Source organism: Mauremys mutica, chromosome 1 (genome assembly GCF_020497125.1).
Source record: "Mauremys mutica isolate MM-2020 ecotype Southern chromosome 1, ASM2049712v1, whole genome shotgun sequence".
NCBI lineage: Eukaryota > Metazoa > Chordata > Testudines > Geoemydidae > Mauremys > Mauremys mutica.
In genome coordinates this window covers 47774120-47797348 of record NC_059072.1, presented here as the reverse complement: position 1 = coordinate 47797348, position 23229 = coordinate 47774120, and the positions used below count along the sequence as shown (strand labels likewise).

The 23229-nt window shown below is 43.6% G+C and overlaps 1 protein-coding gene across 1 annotated transcript in view; it reads left to right on the top strand.

The window, feature by feature from the left end:
- The window catches only part of CAPZA2 (capping actin protein of muscle Z-line subunit alpha 2), a 52173-nt gene extending 29513 nt beyond the window's left edge, over positions 1 to 22660 (top strand). Inside the window, exons 4-10 of the mRNA XM_045001176.1 lie at positions 757 to 820; positions 1550 to 1756; positions 3811 to 3890; positions 8636 to 8714; positions 10729 to 10800; positions 20109 to 20171; positions 21666 to 22660. Of these exons, the coding sequence (XP_044857111.1) occupies positions 757 to 820; positions 1550 to 1756; positions 3811 to 3890; positions 8636 to 8714; positions 10729 to 10800; positions 20109 to 20171; positions 21666 to 21806 (706 nt within the window). The 3' untranslated portion in view covers positions 21807 to 22660. The remainder of the gene's footprint in view (positions 1 to 756; positions 821 to 1549; positions 1757 to 3810; positions 3891 to 8635; positions 8715 to 10728; positions 10801 to 20108; positions 20172 to 21665) is intronic.
- The last annotated feature ends 569 nt before the right edge of the window (positions 22661 to 23229 follow it).

Sequence of the window (23229 nt, the reverse complement as noted above, 5' to 3'; positions counted from 1 at the left end):
TTGAGCCTATTTGGGACTCTTGGATGAAAGATTATGCATAAATTAAATTCCCAAAGATGGTGGAATGGGGGGTGGTGGGGGATGGAATAAGTAGACTAACTTTATTTTCCCATGCCATGGACCACATCTAGTGAACTTATACTTATCTCCATAAGTTTGGAAACTTTTACTCAAAAGGTTTCAGCTATTACACTCTAATACCTAGCTCTATATAACATTTTTCATCTATAGGTGTCAAAGCTGTTTAGAAAGGAGATGAGTGTGATCCCTGTTTTACAGATGGGGAAACTGAAGCATATAATGGCAGTGACTTGCCCAAGATCACCTAACAGGGCAGTGGTTGAATAGAACCCAGGTCTCCTGAGTCTCACTGCTCCTTTTGTTAGGCAACACCATATCTCTAAAGTGTTGGTTAACCTTGTCAAGATTTTTGAATGGTTAATACTCATGCCCTCTATGCTAAAAGCTTTCTGTATATGTAGCAATACTATATATTAAAAATGACTTCAAAAATATATTCCACCTTAGAGGACAGAAATTTTCATTATCATTTGGAATAAATAGACTTCTTGGATTCTGCACACATCTTTTGTGTGTGTGTGCGCGCGCATGCTTTATCAGTGTATATATTCTGGGCACTTCAGTGTACTAAACTAATACACTATTCTGTAAAATGTCTTTACTGTGCTATGGTATAGAAATTTATTGCAAAACGGGTGGTCTAGTAAACTTGATGCACATTTCTTTTTCTTTTAGTGCATTTGCACAATACAATCTGGATCAGTTTACTCCAGTGAAAATTGAAGGTTATGATGAACAGGTATGGATACAATGAAATATTAACTCATAACAGGTTTCTTAAAGTTTAAGGAGCACGCTGTGATATTAGAACTTTTCCCTTTATTTTCTTGCAAAAATATGCATTGGCTAATAGTCTAAGTTAATAACCTGTTAATAATGTAAACCATAAAGAGCTACAATATAAGCAGTGTGGTGACACATGGCCTCTAATCCTGTAAGATGCAGAGTAAAGGCACGTAAACAATCTTAACTCTGCCCTATAGTTATATCATGAACAAAAAAAACCCCTATCTTTTAAAAATCAGATTAATCTAATATAGGATTTGAAATACTATTATTCACTAGTTCCATGGACATTGGAAGACCTCCATTTTAATGTATGAATTCTGCATTTGATACAGTGAGGGGTAGGGTGACCAGATGTGTCCCGATTTTATAGAGGCAGTCCTGATTTTTGGGTCTTTTTCTTATATAGGCTCGTATTACCCTTGCACCCCCATCCCCATTTTTCACATTTGCTGTCTGGTCACCCTAATGAGGGGTGAACTAAATGAGAACTCAAGGTTTGCTGCTGTTTAATATGTTGTATAGTCTTTTTCCTTTATTCAATAGGGTTACACAGTACTGAATGATGTAATATCAAGACCAAACTGTGTGTGTGTGTGTGTGTGTGTGTGTGTGTGTGTGCGTGTGTGAAAAATATATAAATAAAATAAAAGTAGGTTACAACTACAACTTTGTAATGCAGGTATTGATAACAGAACACGGTGATTTGGGCAATGGAAAATTTTTGGATCCAAAAAACAAGATAGCTTTTAAATTTGATCACTTAAGAAAGGAGGCTACTGATCCTAGGCCCCACGAAGCTGAAAATGCGGTTGAGTCCTGGAGAAATTCAGTAGAGACTGCAATGAGAGCCTATGTGAAAGAACACTACCCAAGTGGTGTCTGCACAGTAAGTACTAGACAGCTGATTGAAGCCTCCCTTGACTGCATATATTTTTGTCTGCAGAGAATATCGGTACCTGAAATACAAGATACTGTAAACACGAAGTAAAGTCTAGTATAGACATTCCCTTAAAGTCATAGGTGGGAATGTCTTCAGTTTTAGTGTTCTCATTACCCACCCCTCTGCACATCCTACTATCATGTCTTTTCTTTCTCTCCTTGTCCCCAACAACATGCTCCTGAAACTTCTGGAGCATTGTGCAGCATCGGCTACTCACTAGCCTCTTGAGACTCAGTGGTATCTCTTGTATTGCTCCAAGGTCAAAATGTGAGACCGTAGAGTAGTCCCAAATCCTGTTCTGCTTGTGACAGCAGAGATACCTGACTGGCTAACATTTGATAATGTTATTGATTGATTATATTTGTTTTTCTAAATCATATTAACATTATTACTTGAATTGTTAAGAACATTTTAAGCATTGTTCATGAAGACAAAGCCTCTGCCTTGAGGAGCTATTTGAAATCTAGTTGTCTGAATTTTGCACGGTGACTTATTTTTACCCTTATTTACACCTACAATTAAACGCTTAATCTCAACTGGAAGAAAAGGTCACTTTGAAATCATAGCTAAGTATAATTTGGATGTGCAGTCTTGCAGGAGTTGGGGAACAGGGAGAGAACTCTTCAGCACCAGTGAGTCTCTTTATAAAATGTAGGCAGTTCTGCAGCAACAGTTCCTTCTCTTCTTCAATTCTACATCTGTAAGGTTCCAAACATGAAGGAACTAGACTCTGAAGTACCATAAATTTTAGCGAACATTGATTTGCTATATCGTCTCTAGAGAATGTTATTGGTAAGAAAGCACAGAGAATATGGGGGTGAGTAAACAGGGACTGAAGTTTCACTGTGATTAAGTGAACTCTGAGTGGAGTTAGAGATAAGGGAAAGAGACAAGGTTTGTAAGCTCAAAAGCTTGTCTCTCTCACCAACAGAAATTGGTCCAATAGAAGATTTTAGAAAGACAAGGTGGATGAGGTAATATCTTTTATTGGATCAACTTCTGTCGGTGAGAGAGACAAGCTTTAAAGCTCACCCATCTTTTGTCTCATATCCTGGGACCAACATGGCTACAATACTGATGCAAACAATAAGGGAAAGGCTCAGTTTGGAAGTGCAGTTGCTACAAACCTGCTGGGGATAGGCCAAGTTACTATGGCTGCAGTCATCTGTCTGTAAGAAAAATGAAGAGGCGTTCACTCCTTTTATTGTAAGGTTTTATGTTTAATATTTAATGCCTCTTGTAGACTGGTGTGAACAAATCTTGTCTTTGGTGTGTTGCTTTAAGAATACATGAAGTATACTCATGGCCTTTTTTCAGATGCTTTGGAGACACAAAATACAAAGTCTTGGGTATAGCATGGCAAGATAAAGGGAGAGAAAGCACATTTCCTTAGATTATTAGATTTTTTTTTTGGTACCATTATTTGTAGAGGACAAAACACTGAGGCATAGACATACTGAAACAAATATATGCCTTGCTGTTGTACATTTGGTGTCTAACTGCTCTGTTTTCCTCTCACCTAGTAAAAAGTTAAAAATATCCAGTTAGACGAAGAATAATCTGAAACCCAGTCATTGTTTCACTGTTCTTGAAGACTCTCATATGACCACTCATAGTTACATGGTTAAAATCCCTAGTTGCTGAGACATACCTAGTTTATTGCTAATCTGAAAGTTTTATGTACTGCAGCATCTAAATTTTAGTTTGACCAGGTCTAATGATACTCCAAATACTGTGTCCTTAAATTTTCCTCCTTTGTGAATCATACAAGCACTCAAGGCATGGTTTAAAGCTAATTTATTGGCTGCTTTTGTTTATGCATAGAAATAATGGAAAGTGGTTATAAAAATAAAATTCTGTAGTGTAATGTCACTGAATTATAGTACAATACAAGAGCTAAGTATCTTTTTTTAAAATCTGTCTTGCACAAGGTACTTATAATTTGGTTAAGGAATTCATTCAAAACTTGGCATGACTTTACTCTTTCATTTGCAATTAAGGTGTATGGTAAAACAATTGATGGACAGCAAACCATTATTGCATGCATAGAGAGCCATCAGTTCCAAGCAAAAAATTTTTGGTAAGTTCTTAACTGATCCTGTATTTGTTATATTTCACTATATTTAAGTAACTCTGTCTATCACAATCATATCCACTCATCTTCAGTATAGGATATTGCTCCCCTTTTGATGGGAAGAAGTTCTAGATCTGTTGTATGTGACTTTGAAGCTTCTATAAGGAGCTATACAAAAAGCTTTGCTTCTAAAAGAAGCAAAATGGCAGGCTATCGATCTGTTATTTTGCAGAGCATTTGGGAAATTCCCACCCATGCTTTTGCCTTGACTTTCCAGTGATTTTCTTACTTGCATTTTTTCTTCCTTGACAATTGTTTCAGCCATTTATTTTTAGCTTTAAAATGCCATCCTTTTCTCTTAACTGTAAGATGTCAACAAAGAAAAGCAAATTGAGGACCAGGAAATGTACAGCTATTTTCCACTGGCAGAGGAAGAAGTGTCAAAGGAGACTGTTTCATTCTTTCTCCTAGCCAGTCCCAGAAGCAGTCCTTTCACAGATGTAGGAGTATCCTAGGTTCACTCAGGCAACCAGTGGGGATTGGAAGCCCACTGTAGGATGTGGACTCATTAGTTTCTACCCACTTGGCACTTTTCCTTTAAACTATCAATACCTAAGGCCTCAGTTACCTTAGAGGTACTAATGGTTCCTTTTTGTCAGAAGGGAGATGAGCAGGATTCTTTCAGTAGTAATATTTAGCCTCTACTTCACCCAACAGCTCCTTGGTCATGAGTCATTCACCACCAATTCCTCACAAGGCAAAAGGAAGAATAATCAGTGAACCTGATCAGTGATCAAAATACACCCTCCCCTCCAATCCCCAGAGTCCAGCCTTATGCTACAAGGCAAAACACAATTCTGTCCACCCCTCTGCCCCCTGGTGAGTTTTGTTCAGAAAAAAAGTGGGAAATTGGGAGGGGAGGGGAGCAAGACAAGCCATGACTTCTAGAAATCTGTATCCAAGCTTCTTGAGAGAGTTCTTTCTAGCAGTAACACACAGAGGGTTTTTTTTTAGAAATAAGGAGAAATGCCTTGTTAGGGCTTTTTCTTCATGAGTCCTCTTGGCCAGATCGGTCTCTATCCTAGAGCAACATGTGTCAAAAGGACAAGCTGTGGTGGCTAAGAAACTTCACCAGAAACTTTTCAAATTCTTCAGCTCTTAAAACTTCCCAGGAATTTGTTACTCCGGGTAAAGGGAAATCCAGCTCCCGCCCCAACATCTCCTCCCCGTAAAATAAAGGAGCCATACAGAAACTGAAAAATCCATTAGTTTCAGCTTCTCCAAAAGAGCACATGAAGTGAGAAAGAGAAGCGTATGTGTCAGAAACTCAAGCAAAACACTTGATGCAAAATGTCATCAGTTAATATTTAATTTTCACAGTAGAAAAGATTTAAGAGAGAAACTCATAGCAGATATTTTCTCATCAGTGTCAGAGGCTTTTTAATTCTTATGTACAACTTCCTGGACGTTTTCCCATCAGAGTAGCACACTTGTTGCTTTAGATATAGGTGCTCAAGCTCAATGACTAAATCTTAGAGGGCCTAACGTCTGAGAGCCAGGGAATTTCCAACCTCTGTCATGCTATGAAAATGAGACCCAAGAGTGGAATCTTGTATAATGTCCTCAAAAAAGCAGAATTAAAAATGAGTAACTTTTCCTTATGTGGCTTTATAGTTCTTTTCTATATATAAAATACACACAATATATTGTCTCCACGTGTGTGTTCCCTCCTGTTAATTTCTTTACTCTTCAGGATGAAGTCCCATAGTGAGGATTTGTGGATGTGACTAGCAAAGAATGGAAAATGCTATCATTTTAACAAATTTTCTCTGATTAGTCACATGCACTAGACCTTTACCCACCAGATTTTGGCAAACAGTAAACTTTTGTGTAAGTTTGGAATTTGTTGGATAGATAAACTTTTACAGAGCAAAAAGGAGAAATATTTAATCTGGTTAATAACTAAAATCAAATCACTCACAACTGTGTGAAGACTGTTTTGCAACATTGGAAGTGAACTGCTGGATAGCTTCAGAAGGAGTACGGTCTGAGTTGCATGCAGTGGTCTGCTATTATTGTTAAGGAAGAGAGTGCTCCATAGTTGGTGGATGTAATTGTTAGAGAACACTATTTCTCTCTCTTGTGCTATGCCCTCTTTGGTAATACGATATCCATGCACATCTTTCCATTCCCATCTACAAAGAGAGGTCATACATCATTAGTTCAGGAAGCCAACATTGGATATGCATAATTATTCTATTATGCATCTGTATCAGCCAGTGAGATTATTTGGTGTTAGCCAATATAATGCCTTGCAGTCTGTTCACTTAACCAGCAGAGCTGATAAAATGTAAAATGGCAATGCTTTTGATGTTCTGACTTATGCTGACTAGCTTATAAATGTGAATTAATTTGATATTAATGTATCTTTGGTTAGAATATATTGACATAATATTGATTTTAGTCCAAAAATACAAGTAACTTTTAGATTTCAAATGGCTGAGTTTTCTCTTAAAAGGGGAAATGGATACACAATACAAACAAAATTGACAAGGCTCACTAAGCTGCCCAGAACTCAGGCTACTGAGAAGCTGGGAGCCTGGAAGCCCTGATAGCTATATGGTTTGCATTGGGGCTTCAAGGGCTGCTGTGCTTCCTGCTGTAGATCAGGGAAACTAGAGTTTCCCAGAGCCTGAGTTACCAGGCTCTCCCAGCTGCACAGCAGCCAAGCTGGCAGAAAAACAGACAGATCTGCCTAGTCGAAGAGCCAGTGAAATTGACATATTCCTGTGAAATGCAATATGACTCTTATCAATGGAAATTTTCCAATGGAAAGTTCTGTTGGAAAACAGCTGACAGCTAATAAATAAAATAGATAAATTAGTAAAGAGACATTGCATAAAATAATTTTAAAAAGCAGTTGAAAGCCTTTTGGTATGTGTGCAACAAGCTTCTAGCAATCCTTGGTTCAGCAATGATTACTCACTGTAATGGTTATGACTTTAATTATGATAAGGACTTTACAAACCATTTAAATGACTTATTTTTCACTAAAATGTAGGCTCTGCTGGAGTGAAACATTGCAATTATTTAACGACCTGCAGAATACTAGTTACCATCCTGTAACTGTTCAGGAAGTGAAGAATATGTTCTTCACACTGAAACAAGAAGAATCTTAGGTATGCAGAATGTAGTAACACAAGTTAGAGTTTAGTTAGGGCACTGTGGCTAACATCTGTTTATAAAGGATTTTTTGGCACTTCTTGTAGCTGCAAGATGGTAGGATCTCAGTGTTATGGCACTTGTAGCATTACAGTGCCATCTAGCAGCCTAGCTGGGAAACTAGTGACTCAAGAAACACTGAACCAACAGCTTCTGCAGAACCTTACGCTCTCTACCCCACCCAAAGATAGCTAAGTACTTATAAAACCCTACCTTGCTTGGACTTTGAGTTCTGAAATTATAGCCTAAGGTGTAATGGATTTAGGCATTAACTTGTCACCTGAAATATATTCAGTGGAGCATTTCTACATCAATCTGTGTGGATTAATTATTTGGTAATCTTAAACTGCTTTTTTGTCTCAGTATTGTTACCTTCTGAAAGGGAATAAAATCTGTAGCTAATCTTCTTGTGGAAAGTGAGTTTATGCTGTACCCAAACTGTTTCTTTCTTAAATACATACATGGAATAGAAATTGAGACAGCCCAGAAGCTGTCTCAATATAGCTTTTTTTTTTCCTGACAGAATGATCCACTAACCCAGGGGTAGGCAACCTATGGCACACGTGCCAAAGGCGGCACGCGAGCTGATTTTCAGTGGCACTCTCATTGCCTGGGTCCTGGCCACTGTTCTGGGGGGCTCTGCCTTTTAATTTCATTTTAAATGAAGCTTCTTAAACATTTAAAAAACCTTATTTACTTTACATACAACAATAGTTTAGTTATATATTATAGATGTATAGAAAGAGACCTTCTAAAAACATTAAAATGTATTACTGGCACGCAAAACCGTTAATTAGAGTGAATAAATGAAGACTCGGCACACCACTTCTGAAAGGTTGCTGACCCCTGCACTAACCTTTTCAGATGTGTATGCCTTGCAGGGAGGCAAAGTTTGAAATGTAGCCTACCTGTATTTCAGACATGTGGAAAGATACAATCTCCCCTTGAGTGGTTTGGGAAAACTATTACATTCCTTTCTAATGGAAGGAATGCCCACAATTCTGGAGCTTTGTTTCTATCAGAGCAGTCCAAAGCCTTAGCTACAGTTAATATTGTAGTGATTCATAGGTATTTTGGTATTTTTTTAATAAAAATGCAGATTCTAAATCTAATGGGCTGCAAAAAAGTGACTGTTGCTGGAAATCATCCAGTGAGTCTTCCTTTGTTCTAAACAGTACTCAGCTACACGTGCCCAATTGGCAAGTAATTAATAATGAGGAACATTTTTAGAGACAAAGAAAATATTCCTGTTAGAATGTCTGTATGAATAAATAAATCTTGCTCCGTATCCAAAAGCAGCAGTAAGTGTTCCCACAGAGTCCCCATTTTTCCCAAATGTTTGTGTCTTAAAACCATGAGTGATTTTCTTTTATAAGAATATTGTGTTCTTCCCATACTACCCCCCCTTAACGATCTCAAATTATAAACTAAGTTTGGCACTAGTAGAGCAACACTAAGTGTTTGAAATTCAACATTTTATTCAAATTATTTTCCCTGCCTTATTTATACCTGCTGTTTTTATTTTTAAGGAATGGCCGTTGGAGGTCAGAATGGAAGTTTGCAATCACCCCTTCAACCACTCAGGTGGCTGGCATCTTGAAAATTCAGGTAGGCTTATCATAAATTGTATACTTCCGTGTTTAGAAGGTCTCTAGTTTTTTTCAACTGGGGGAATCTCATGGCGATATAGTAACAATAATAATTGTGGTGCAAGAAAAAATGGAATAGATACACATTTCATTAATCATTCTGCAGTATTTTAAAATAAACTGGCATTAATTCTGTCTATAAATATTCATTCATGCATTCATATATATATTATATTGTAAAAATGGATGATGGAGGGCTTCGGAGACTCATCCCATTTTGTGTGTTGTGGAGCAGGGAGTTGGTTTGTTTTTTGTTTTTGTTTTGTTTTTCCTCTCGCCTCCTGTATCAAAAGGGTTGGTGTCTGGTCAAAGAAGGCTGAATGCAGCTTTAGGCTAGGATGAGAGGAATATGCTCCTTGTTCCAGGAGGTGTATGCTGCTTCTACAATGCAAATGGAAACACTTTCTAAAAAAGGATTAAGAATCAGTGATTACATTGTTAAAAAAGTCAAACATTTCCTTGAATACCCTACCAGACTCATTACAAGAGCAGCCAAATTAATGAATACACATATACATTAGAAATCACTAACGTACCTCCTCACCAGTCCCTATTGGAAGGCAGAAAGTCAGCTTTTCCTAAAAGAGCGATTGTTGGAGCCTCTATTTGAGGAATCTACTTGATGCTAATATAGTTGCCTGTGTTTTATGATTTGCTGTGCATCATGGGCAGAGTCTGTCTCTTTTGCAAGAAATGTTTCTTCAACTATATCAGATTCTCATTTTCTGATCATGAATGGTGGCACCTTTTTCATCTCTTTAGAGGGGTAACTTCTCTATAAATTCAACTGAATGAATGGTGTATGTTCTGTTTACCAGTTGTGGCAAAAATATGTCCCCTTACCCTTAAAAAAAAAATCCTTGTTTCATTTTGGAAACAGCATTTATATTTATACAGTGCCATTGATGTACCCCTGTGAAAGTCATTAAAAAGGTAATCATGGATAGGCATATCCCACAGCTTATTAGGCACAATTTACAGTTCAGTTGCCCCCCCCCCTTTTTTAAATCAATGATCTCTAGGGCCCCAAAAACCTAAAAAAAAACCCTAATTTTCTGTGTCAAGGTTCAGTTTCAAGACCTGTCTTTCAGTTTCAGTTGCAATTGCATGTACATCATTTCCTTTTGATTCTGTCAGTAAAGGCCAAAATCCTCTTATCTTTAGTATTTTCCAAAGATTCCAGTTTAAATTGTAAAGATATCCATTACTCTTCAATACCATGTCATTGGTTGTGAATAACCTTACATCTAAGTGCTCAAGGTGTACCTCTTTAATTTCCTATTGGTGTTTAAATCCCCCACATGGAAACCAGTGATCAGCATTATAATCCTACATTTTCAATGTCTTTAAATCACTCCAGTTTTTAACTCATTGACTTTATCAAGATTAGTTTTAATACCTTTAAAGAATCTAAGACTAAGACTGGTAGGACTGTAAATTGAGGGCAGAGGAGGAGTACAGTAAACCTTTTTGAGGAGAGACCAAGAGTTTCCAAACTTATTCTGCTGTGTCTACTAGTTAGGTTACTAACATTATTGTGCCGGAGAGTATTCTTTTTAGAAAGATCACCTGGGCTTGCTTAATATAAGATGTCACACTGCCTCCAGCAAACAGTCTGGGTGAGCAAGGAGGGCAGCAACACACTGCAGCCTGAAGCTTTGCCAAAACTCTCCTTGAGCAAAGTCAATCCTCATTACTTGAGTAGCTTCCAATAAGTTTCCTAAAGAACAACACCTTTCTGCTACCTTGGATAAAATGAACTGTTAATTGCAAAATAAATTTCCTGGACATGAAAAGTGCTACTCTGAGCACATACATGCTGAGCACTTCAAGTATAACTCTGCATTTCAGTGGAAATGCACCTCCAACAGATCTCTCTCTTCCCCCAGAAAAGTGTGTTTAATGTTGGCATTTTACCACCATGCTGATTCAATAGCTGTAGTACTGATATTTATTGTCTTACTTTTGCATAGGTTCACTATTATGAAGATGGTAATGTTCAGCTAGTGAGCCATAAAGACATACAAGATTCATTAACAGTGTCTGTAAGTTATCTTTTTACAAGATCTCATTATATGTTTAAGTGACACATTTTTGGTGTAGGTTTTGGATGTGTTTAATATGACAGTGTTAAGACTTTTGATGCTCAGCATGAGTTCTGCCTTGGTATTCTACAGAAAAATGCCGGTTAGACATTCTGACATAAGATCCTTTCACTATTTAGAAATAGGTGAATAAAATTGTACATGCAAGTAGATAGCTAATATTTTTACATTGCATGTATCGATGTCTGCTGTCTTCTCTTAAATCCTCCAGAATACTATAATCTGAATTTGCTGCATGACTTTTTTTTGCTTGTGACTTTTTTAAAGAAACAAGACAGATTAATTTTAGTTGTGAGATTATAGTTATCTTGAACTGTCTGCACTTACTTACTTATTTATCGGCACTTACTCTAACTCTTCTTAAACTGTTAATTGTAGGTGCCATGTGGCTTATGGAATTAGATTTTGAATGTGCAATGAGTTTGGTCTGAAGTAGTACCCGCTGAACACTCTCTCCTTCCCCTCCCAATTATTGGCACACAAATTGGCAGCATTTGCTTAGGAGAAGATGAGGGCTCTAAAAATAGCAGTGTGTTAGGGGAGAACTCCATAACTAGTGTTAGCTTGAACTGGTCTAGCCTATTTGTGACCAGTGATGTCAGACCTTTGCTTTCATGGACATTTAAATCCATTTCGGGGGTGGAGACAAAACTTCAGATATTCTGCAGTTCAGAGGCTCCACGCCCGCTAGATACAGGCCTTGTTTCTTCTTAGCTGTCCCTTTTTGATAGAGGTGGTTATGGTGCATTAGGGAGGAAATGCCTAAAAACCCTGTGTGTGGAAACAACAGTTGCATCCTAAGGCTTGTTCTCTGTAGGGACTGGTGCTGTCTTAGTGCAGCGTGAACTAATAATTGCTCTTAATAATAAAATACCATGACTGGTATGCTGGTAGAAGGCATGAGGAAGTGAATAAACATTTATATTTTCTGCTTGGAGTGTCCATTAATAAACTTGTCAATGACATTAAATTAGCAGAAGGGAATGGAAAAAGTACAATTTGAAAGCATCTCAGATGGTCATGAGATGCTGATGAAGAACTGGGCCAAACTGGATTTAACAAAGAACGTTGTGAATTAAAATAAATGTATATTAAAAAAATAATAAAGCAAGGCTCACTGGCTTTCCTATCATCATAACAGCATACAGAGTGGGGAAGGGTGGTGCTAAATGATAAAATTTCAGAAGTTGTAGGCATGGAAATTACTTCTGAGTCATAAGTAAAGGGACCAAAGTCCTTGCTCATGCTCTTTTCAGCTGACAGTTGCTTCAGTAGAGACTGAGGGGACAGTTCTTCTTCGAGTGATTGCTCCTATGCATTCCAGTCAGGTGTGCGCGCCGCGCGTGCACGGCATCTCGGAACTTTTTTACCCTAGCAACTCCGGCGGGCCGGCTGGCACCCCCTGGAGTGGCGCCGCTATGGCGCCTGTTATATACCCCAGCCGGCCCGTCCGCTCCTCAGTTCCTTCTTACCGCCCGTGACGGCCAGTTGGAACTGTGGAGTGCTATCTGTCCTCCACAACCCTAGCTCTCGCTACTTTCTCGTGTATATAGTTCGTTTAGTACTTAGTGTAGATAGTTTTTCATAGTTAATTAGTTAGGTTTAGCATAAGGTTAAGGGGGGTATCCCCTCCCTTTCCTCCCCCGGTGCGGGCTCATGCCCGAGGCACCGGGCTTTATGCCCTGCGCGTCGTGCCAGCGGCCTATGCCAATTGGGGATCCACACGACGCCTGCCTCCGTTGCCTGGGCGAAGGACATAGAACAGATAAGTGCTCTTTCTGTTCCGCCTTCAAGCCGCGAACTCGCAAGGAGCGAGATATTCGCTTGAAACAACTCCTAATGGAGGCGTCGCTCCAACCCCCGGCACCGTCCGCGCCGGCACCGCGGCACCACAGCCTAAGCCAGTGGCTTCGAAGACCCGGCACCGCTCGCTCTCGCCTTCAAGGAAACACAAGCTGGCGAAGGCACTTGCTAAGGCCCGCGCTGAGGACTCAGCGAAGACTGTTGCGCCACCTGCGGGCCCCGCGGTGGCCGTGCACAAGCTGTGCACCGGGCCCTTGACTCCGGCGCCGCAAGGGCCGTCGAGTCCGGCATCGCCACGCTCCCCGGCACCGACCGTGGTTGAGCCTCGGCTGCCATCAACGCCGGAGACTTTCTCCTCGGCACGCGAGCTAATACAGCTCATAGAGGCACTGGTAGGGAGCCTCCGGCCCCCGGCACCGCCGGCGCGGGCTGTCGTATCGGCAGGGAAACCGGCCAGGATGCTTCGGCCGCCCTCTCCGGACAGATGGCACGGACGGCGGTCCCGGTCACGTTCCCGGTCCCGCCGCAGGTCACCGTCCCGTCGATCGCGATCTCGGCACCGCTCCCCATCGCGGTACCGATCGCCGTCTCGACGTCGGTCGCAGTCTCGGTACCGCTCGTCATCGCGGTACCGATCGCACTCCCGACGTCGTACCAGGTCCCGATCGCCGTCGCGTCGGCACCGACGAGGGTCTCCGTCCCGGCACCGTTCCCGGCACCGTTCCCCACGCAGCCACTCCCGGCACCGCAGGTCCGGCACCGCAGATCCGGCTCCCGGTCGAGCTCCCGGCACCGGTCGAGCTCCCGGCACCGCGGCTCCCGTTGGTCTCGGTTACCGTCCCGGCACCGTGAGAGCCTGCACCGATCCTCGGCACCGTCCGGGCCCGATCTGCCTCGGTCGGCGGCGCCCTCCATCAGCGCCTCGGCACCGCCATGGCCGTCCCGCTCTGCATCGGTCACCTCCGCAGTGGACGGCGCTTTCCACCTTCGGCCTACCCCACAAGGTCATCCTCAGGGGGCACAGCAGTGGGGCTTCTGGGTGCCGTGGGCCCAGTACGAGACTCAGGGGGTGCCATTGCCCCCGAGAGCTCCTGCTTCCGAGCGCAGGGTACCAGAGGCGACGGTTAGCCGACCGCCCCCTTCTCCTGCACGTGAGCCGGACCACGAGGAGTCCATGCAGCCCAACCCAGCCGGCGAGCAGTCTGCAGATCCTTCAACAGAGGCCGCTGTCCAGGGGTTGTCTTCGTCGTCCTCACCGGATGAGGCGGTGGCCGGAGCTTCTGCCAAGGAGCCTCCGCCTATAGATCTGAAGGCCCACCAAGACCTTCTTCGCCGCGTGGTGACGGCTATGGCTCTTCCGGTGGCGGAGGTCCAGGAGGACGAGGACCCCATAACTAACGTCGTCGGGTCCAAGGCTCCCGTGAGAGTGGCGTTGCCGTTTGTGCGAACAATTCAGAAAAACGCCACCACACTTTGGCAGACGCCTGCGTCCATCCCTCCTACGGCTCGTGGGGTAGAGCGCAAGTATTCCGTCCCCCCCACGGGCTATGAGTATCTATATACTCACCCAACCCCGGACTCGTTGGTTGTCCAGTCGGTCAACGACCGGGAGAGGCATGGTCAACCTGCCCCTGCGCCAAAGTCGAAAGACGCGCGGAGAATGGACCTGTTAGGCCGCAAGGTCTACTCGGCAGGCAGCCTACAGATGCGCATCGCCAACCAGATGGTCCTCCTCGCCAGGTACGTCTTTGACATCATGACGTCCCTGGCAAAGTTTACGGAGCTCCTGCCGACAGCCTCCCGCCCGGAGTTCTCAGCAATGCTGGACGAGGGCAAGAAATCATCCAGGTCCTCCATCACGGCCGCCCTCGACGCCGCGGACTCGGGGGCTCGGACCTTGGCCTCCGGGGTGATGATGCGCCGCATCTCCTGGCTCCAGTCCTCCACCCTGCCGCCAGAGGTGCAATACACATTACAGGACCTGCCCTTTGACACTCAGGGTCTCTTTTCCGAAAAGACTGATTCCCGGATCCAGACCCTGAAGGACGGTCGAGTTGCCATCCGCACCCTAGGGATGCACACTCCAGCTCCACAGCGCAGGTCCTTCCGGCAACAACCCTCCCGGTCTTTCCCTCAACAGCGGTACCGCCCGTATAACAGCAGGCGGCCGGGGCAAAATCGCCGTCGTCAATCCGGCAACAGGCGTAGCCAGGGCCAGGCCCCTTCCAAGACCCCGCAAGGCTCCAAGCCAGCCTTTTGATGGGACGCCCGAGGACGGCCCATCACTCTCCCTACCAGATCCTACCCCTTTATTTTACAACCGCCTGTCCCATTTCTTTTTGGCATGGTCCCAATTAACAACGGACGACTGGGTGCTTCAAACAGTCCAGTCGGGATACCGCCTTCAGTTTTTCGCCCCCCCCTTCCCACCCACCCTCCCTGTCCCTCTTCAGGGACCCCTCTCACGAGCAACTCCTCTTACAGGAGGTCCAGACTCTGTTGAGCGTGGGTGCCATAGAGGCAGTGCCTCAAGACAGGCGGGGCAGGGGATTCTATTCCCGTTATTTTCTCATCCCCAAGGCGAAAGGAGGGCTACGTCCTATCCTGGACCTTCGCGAGCTGAACAAATACCTGCTCAAGCCCAAGTTTCGCATGGTCACCTTGGGGACCATCATTCCCTCTCTGGATCCGGGAGACTGGTTTGCCGCCCTCGACATGAAAGACGCCTACTTCCATGTCGCGATCTATCCTCCTCATCGACGTTACCTCCGTTTTGTGGTCAACAATGCCCACTACCAGTTCGCCGTGTTACCATTCGGGCTCGCTACCGCACCGAGGGTGTTTACCAAATGCATGGCAGTGGTGGCCGCAGCCCTCTGCCGTCGTCAGATACACGTCTACCCGTATCTCGACGACTGGCTGATTCGCGGACAGTCTCGACAGCTGGTAATGGACCAGATGACACAAATCCTGTCCCTCTTTCAGCGACTCGGTCTTCTCATCAACGCCGAGAAGTCCACTTTGATTCCGTCACAGCGGGTGGAGTTCATTGGAGCGGTCCTCGACTCCTTGTTAGCTCGCGCCTGCCTACCGCAATCTCGACATCAGACGATGGTCTCCATCATCCGGGACCTCGTCTCCTTCCCGACCACGACGGTGCGCTCCTGCCTCCGCCTCCTAGGCCACATGGCATCATGCACGTATGTCACCGCGTACGCGCGGCTCCACCTCCGCCCGTTCCAGTCTTGGCTCGCGTCGGTGTACCGACCGCATCGAGATCCCATAGATATGGTGGTCACAGTCTCCAGGCCGACCCTCGACTCCCTCAACTGGTGGCTAGACCCGCAGGTCGTCTGTGCGGGAGTCCCGTTCCATCCGCCTCGCCCGTCCGCCACTCTGACCACGGATGCCTCAGCACTCGGTTGGGGAGCTCACCTGGGCGACCTTCACACCCAGGGTCTGTGGTCGCCCCAGGAGCTCGCTCTCCACATCAATGTACGCGAGCTGCGAGCGATCCGTCTGGCCTGTCGCACCTTCTGCACCCACCTGCAAGGCCGCTGTGTGACAGTGTTCACGGATAATACAACAGCAATGTTCTACGTGAACAAGCAGGGCGGAGCCCGCTCCTCCCTCCTCTGCAAGGAAGCGATGCTCCTGTGGGACTTCTGCGTGACCCACTCCATTCACCTGGAAGCGTCCTTTCTTCCGGGTGTGCAGAACACGCTGGCCGACCATCTCAGCAGGTCGTTCCTCTCCCACGAGTGGTTCCTCCGTCCAGACGTAGTGCACACGATCTTCCAGAGGTGGGGGTTTCCCCAAGTAGACCTATTCGCGTCCAAGGAGAACAGGAAGTGCCACCTATTTTGCTCGTTCTGGGGTCACTCGCCGGGCTCCCTGTCGGGATGCCTTCCTGTATTCCTGGAAGGATCGCCTCCTCTACGCCTTCCCTCTGTTCCCGCTCGTACACCGGGTGCTACAGAAGCTTCGGAGGGACGGAGCCACCGTCATTCTCATAGCTCCGGCCTGGCCAAGGCAGCATTGGTACTCCCTGCTGCTCGAGCTCTCCGTTCGGGATCCCATCCCCCTTCCGTTGTGGCCGGACCTCATCACCCAGGACTTCGGCAGGCTCCGCCATCCGAGCCTGCAGTCCCTTCATCTTACAGCTTGGTACCTGAGTGGTTGACCCACGCAGAGAGGGACTGTTCGGTGGCAGTGCAGCAAGTCCTGCTAGAGAGCAGAAAGCCTTCCACTCGCTCCACCTATCTGGCGAAGTGGAAGCGGTTCGCGCTCTGGTGTGACCAACGAGGCCTCAATCCCTTCGTAGTCCCTGTCCCTACCATCCTGGACTACCTCTGGTACCTCAAGGAGCAAGGTCTGGCGGTCTCCTCCTTGAGGGTTCACCCTGCAGCAGTGGCCGCCTTTCGTCCATCCGTGGAAGGTCGGTCCATCTTCTCCAACCAGATGGTTTCCCGCTTCCTTAAAGGCCTGGACCGCTTGTACCCGCCGGTGCGGCGTCCTGCCCCGACCTGGGATTTGAACCTCATGCTGGCCAAGCTGATGGGTCCCCCCTTCGAGCCCTTGGCCACGTGTTCCCTGCTCTACCTCTCCTGGAAGACGGCCTTCCTCGTAGCCATTACATCAGCGAGGCGAGTCTCTGAGCTACGCGCTCTAACTGTTAGTCCTCCATACACCGTCTTCCACGGGGACAAGGTGCAGCTTCGACCTCACCCGGCCTTCCTCTCAAAGGTGGTCTCGCCCTTCCACCTGAACCAGGAGATCTTTCTCCCGGTTTTCTTTCCAAAGCCGCATGCCTCGCCTCGGGAACAACAGCTACATACCCTCGATGTCCGCAGGGCGCTCGCTTTCTACATTGAGCGGACGAAGCCCTTCCGGCGTTCGCCCCAGCTGTTCGTAGCGGTTGCTGACCGCATGAAAGGCGAGCCGATATCCTCCCAAAGGATTTCCTCCTGGGTCACAGCGTGCATCCGGACCTGCTACGAGCTTGCTCGCGTGCCACCATGCCGCCTCACCGCTCACTCCACGAGAGCGCACGCCTCGTCCGCCGCCTTCCTGGCCCATGTCCCCATCCAGGACATCTGTCGAGCGGCCACCTGGTCTTCGGTCCACACCTTCGCCTCCCATTACGCGTTGGTGCAGCAGTCTCGAGACGATGCAGCCTTCGGCTCAGCGGTATTACACTCCGCCACGTCTCACTCCGACCCCACCGCCTAGGTAAGGCTTGGGAATCACCTGACTGGAATGCATAGGAGCAATCACTCGAAGAAAAGACGGTTACTCACCGTAGTAACTGTTGTTCTTCGAGATGTGTTGCTCCTATCCATTCCAGACCCGCCCTCCTTCCCCACTGTCGGAGTAGCCGGCAAGAAGGAACTGAGGAGTGGATGGGCCGGCTGGGGTATATAACAGGCGCCATAGCGGCGCCACTCCAGGGGGCGCCAGCCGGCCCGCCGGAGTTGCTAGGGTAAAAAAGTTCCGAGATGCCGTGCACGCACGGCGCGCACACCTGACTGGAATGGATAGGAGCAACACATCTCGAAGAACAACAGTTACTACGGTGAGTAACCGTCTTTTCCAACAGTGGGTCCTGTCCTGCCGTATCAGTCAGGTACTGAAGGACCAATCAGGACCAAGAGATTTGGTGCTGAGCACTTCCTCAGACAGCCTTCCTTTCTTCTTAGCAGGGAGAACGGCAACAAGTATCTCCTGTACAGGTGTCTTCTATGCCTTGTATGCCTGAAATCTAAATAAGACAAGACAGGCAAAGACCTCTGTCCTCTTGGGGAGAGCAGGAAAAGTGCCTTAGCTGTCGAGCCCTCTCCTCTTCTCCACCATGTGGCTGAGCAGCAGCTTCCTAACAGCAACAGCAGGCCTGAAATGAATAATTTCAGAGCTCCCTTGCTGAAGACAGATATGAATAAGTATGCCAGGTCAGTAGGGGATTCCTTCAGTGTCTCTCAGACCTCCCAACACATGGGCTTTTTTTTCAGGAAGCTGAGCAGAAGCTGTTAATCCAGGAAATACTGCCTAACTCAATAGAAGCAGCAAAGAGTCCTGTGGCACCTTATAGACTAACAGACATTTTGGAGCATGAGCTTTCGTGGGTGAATACCCACTTCATCGGATGCATGTATTCACCCACGAAAGCTCATGCTCCAAAACTTCTGTTAGTCTATAAGGTGCCACAGGACTCTTTGCTGCTTTTTCAGATCCAGACTAACATGGCTACCCCTCTGATACTTAACTCAATAGAGCATATGAGCATCTCTTCCTTGCCTCTTTGCAGGATTCAGGCCTCTTCTCTTTTTTCCTTAAGTGGGCACCACCTCCACTAGTCTCCCACTCTTCCTCTTCTGTAATTGTCAGGAACCTTTTTACAGACCGACTGCTGAAGACAACTCCTCCCATCTCTCTGTGGAAGCAGCTCCTCTTGCAGATCTGGAGACTGTCACCTCTAGGCATATCCCTCAAGGAGTTAGCGTAATTTATCTCCCATAAGATCAAGTTCTGACTGCAGACTCCCTGGTAGAAGAAAAGGAGAGAGGACTACCCATTCTTTTAGGATGGGACTCTTGGCCAAGGCTCTCTGCCAGTCTATTTAAAAATGTTGGAATTACGATGTGCTGCTCCTTATCTCCAAGTCTCCTAAAAATGTGCAAGCTAGACCCCCAAGTTCCAGTATTCCTTATATCTCAGCTCAGCAGTACCCTCTTGCTTGAAACCCTCTTGGAGCTCTGATTGTTCATATTCTTAAGGTTGCCCCGTGTAAAGATTAAACATTTTAACACCATTGTTTTACAATATTTTTAGAGACTTTTTTCACTTCTATTGAATAATCAAATATAATGTTATAGTACGCATCTCTCCTGGTTTCTCTGGTCTTGTCCGTTTGACAAATCTAATAATTTTGACAAAAGTAACTGGAGAAGGACTCAATGGGATTTGCTTATTTTGGTATGTACTATTCTTAGCTGGTATAAATAGTTTTATATTCACTTGCCCCCAGGTATTTAATAGCCTTGGCTTCCATAAATGGTTCTATAGTGACTTGCCCACAAGTAACTAGGCAGTGATTCTGCTGCACATTTTCTTTAAGATTCACTTGTTTTTCCTCTTTGTAGTAATGAGCTTAGTTTAGACTATATTTAGAGAAATGCAGCACCAAAGCATAATTCAGGCATTCAAAATATAGTACCAAAGAAAAAATGGAGCTACTCTGGTGTTAGGAAGCAGAACGTTTTTCAAATTGAGTCTTGAACTGAATAGCACTTGTTATGTGAGCCCAATTAATCTATTATAAACTGTCTGGTTAATGAAGGCTACTTTAAGCATCTTATTATTGCAGGAGAAGTATAATTCATTGACAGCCTTTTTAGAGTTGTAACATTTTAGTTACTTAATTTGAAAACAAATCTTTTCTTTCCTAGAACGAAGCCCAAACAGCAAAGGAATTTATAAAAATTGTAGAGGCTGCAGAAAATGAGTATCAGGTATGACTTCTGAAACATCCAAAATATATTACTCGTATGTAAAACCATACTTAATTTTGCCTAATATTGTGTTCACTTAGACTGAGCCCCAAAACTCATGTAATATTACTGAAGTAGGAAAACTGGCTTTTCTAAGTGAATGCAGTTTTGGAATTTCATTTCAATTTTAAGGATTATTGCTATAATACTGTTCATTTTATAACTTTAAGAAACAGAGTCAAGACAATCTAATTGTGCTGATAACTTTTAGTTCTGCACTCTAGCTGTCTGTTACCCTCATTTCCCGCCCCATTCTTTCTGATTGTTCCGCCTACTTGTGTCTTAAATTAGACTGAGCTTTTTGAGGGCAGATTTTTTTGTCAGTACAGTACAGCATGATAGGACCCTGATTTTCACTAGGGTTTCTAGGCACAAGTATAATGCACATTATTTCATTTCAGGAGTGCACAACCTCTTATGAAAGGCCAGTCCACAGTTAAATATTCTGACTGGATGCACACATCTTGATATGTAGATAATATTTCACCAGAGCAAAAAGTTCACATTTTGGTGGAAATTTCCATCCAAGTGAATCAAGACCTCACTTTATTTGGGTGGTTTTCTAGCAGCTTTGGTAGATGTATGACTAAGACAAGTATTTCAAATGCATGAGGTTTATAGAGTTTGCAAAATATAACTGTTCTAGGAGTCTGGAAATTTGAGTTCCATGTTCATTAAACTTTTGATATAAAGGATCACTTTCAGGCAGGAAATTATATCCCACTTATGTTAATTTGCTAAAAAGCACTGTACACTTTAAATTCATATGACTAAAAGTGTTACTTCTTGTAGAGCTTACACATATTTAGGTTTGGAAGGATTGGATTCTTATCATTAAGCATTGATTTCACAAACATATTTCCATCAATAATTGAAATTTACTGCTAGGCAAAGGAAGAATAGTGCTTGAGAATTTGAATTTGATTTAAAGATATTTACTTTGTATTTTTTGATGTGATATAAGCAATTTGTTTTTAAGTTATAAAGCTTTAATTTTTTGAATCTCAACATCTGCTGTCATTAATTTCCTGCAACTGAAAATTTAAATCAACTTTCAAAAAATGCTTTAAAATATACATTGATATTATCAGTTTGAATGTTTTTAATTCTGACAACCCTAAATGCACTGTATGTGCAAACTGATCACCCTCATAGGAAAAAATAGTGAAAGGTTATGGTCTATGGTAATGCTGTTAGCTCTCAAACCCTATATTTAACTTTCTAAACCAAGACCGAGTTTTTGGGCTCCCATTTGACAGCTTACTGTAAACAAATGCGATCTTAATTTTTTTAGACTGCATAATTTTAGTAAGACTTAAAAACAGGAGACAACAGGTTACACATTATCCTGTGATTATTTGAATTATCTGTTTATGTATGCCACTGTTTCAGTTATTTTCTTTTTTCCAGTGTAGTTTGTTTTGAATAATTCTAACTCTTTGCTCTGTTTAACAGACTGCTATCAGTGAGAATTATCAAACTATGTCAGACACTACTTTCAAGGCCTTACGTCGACAATTGCCAGTTACCCGCACTAAGATTGACTGGAACAAGATCCTTAGCTACAAGATTGGAAAAGAGATGCAGAATGCTTAAGACAAACCATGCATGACTGGATAATTTTAGTGTTCTTGTATACAAATAAAAATTATTACAAAAGTATTTGGAACTGTTGTCACCCAGTCAGCATGGGCTTTTGCCATTGAAAAATCACTGTAAGTAGTCTGGTTAGAGCACAAAGCTTAACTAATCAACCTTTTTTTTTTTTTCCCTCCCCAGTTTGTTTCCTTTTTCTCAGAGGGGTTGCAAAATCAATATAGCTGAAAACTTTCCTCTAGAGTTTCTGTTGTACTTTTACATTTTTTGTAATGAAAAGACCATGCCTTTAGATTTCAACTGAAAATTAAGAACGGTTTGAAAAATATTTTTGCATACAGTAACTGTCTTGCTTTCATATGAACTGAGCAACTTCTGAAATTTGCTGGATTCCTTGAAGAGTTCAGTAGTGTACATTTCTAGTTCAAGGCTCATGATAGATTTAGCCATATAAGCTGCTGTAGAAATCATTTAGCCCTTCATTGGATGCAAGACTGGGGAAAGCATTTTCTATTTTGAGTATGTTAAAACCTTTCAAAATACTTATTCAGCTGGCTCAGTGTTAACTAAACTTTTTTAAACAAGGCCAAGGTCTTATGCTGTTTTAAGATTTTGAAATTAAATAAAGTACTTATTTCAGAAATGCATTTAATGCTTTATTCCTGACAGTTACTTAAATGAGTTCAGATTCCATCTGCCCGAGTTATTTCTTATACTACATCCACAAATGTAATATAACAAGGCATATTGTAATATATAATTCTGTACTCATGACCATGTCTCAATTTATTTTTTTTCTTGGATTGAAATGTACTAAAATTCAATGTGACATTAAAATGCAGATTTTCTATTTATTTGAGTAGCACATCAATTACTGATTGATCCTGTTGTGTGGTGTTTTTAAAAAAATGAATACTGCTTAAAACTGATATTTTCACTTTGAAACTTGTGGTGATTAGAAATGCTGTGTACATATATGGTTTGCTGTAATAGCACATTTCTCCATCTCCCCATTTGTAAGATGCATGATCATAATATTATTCTCTACTAAGGACTGCTTCAAGTTCTTAGCTTATAGTAATTTACTGTTGGCTGTAGGGAATAGAAGAGATTTAGGTGTCTGTGAAGACCAAAACGAATCTCAATCTGCTAGAGGGGAATCCTTTCCTTTGTGCTGCAATTTTCTTGGGATTGAAATGGTTTTTTAGGTTTAAAAAAAGAAACCCTGCAAAGAACACTGTATTCAGTCAAACATTTCAACAGTTTGAAATATATAGGGTTTCATTTAAAAAACCTGCATAAAAATAATCTTGTTCTTCTTCAAGTGATTAATCATATGCATTCCAGTTAGGTGTGCGCGCGCCGCGTGCACGCTCGTCGGAAGATTTTTACCCTAGCAACACTCGGTGGGTCGGCTGGGCGC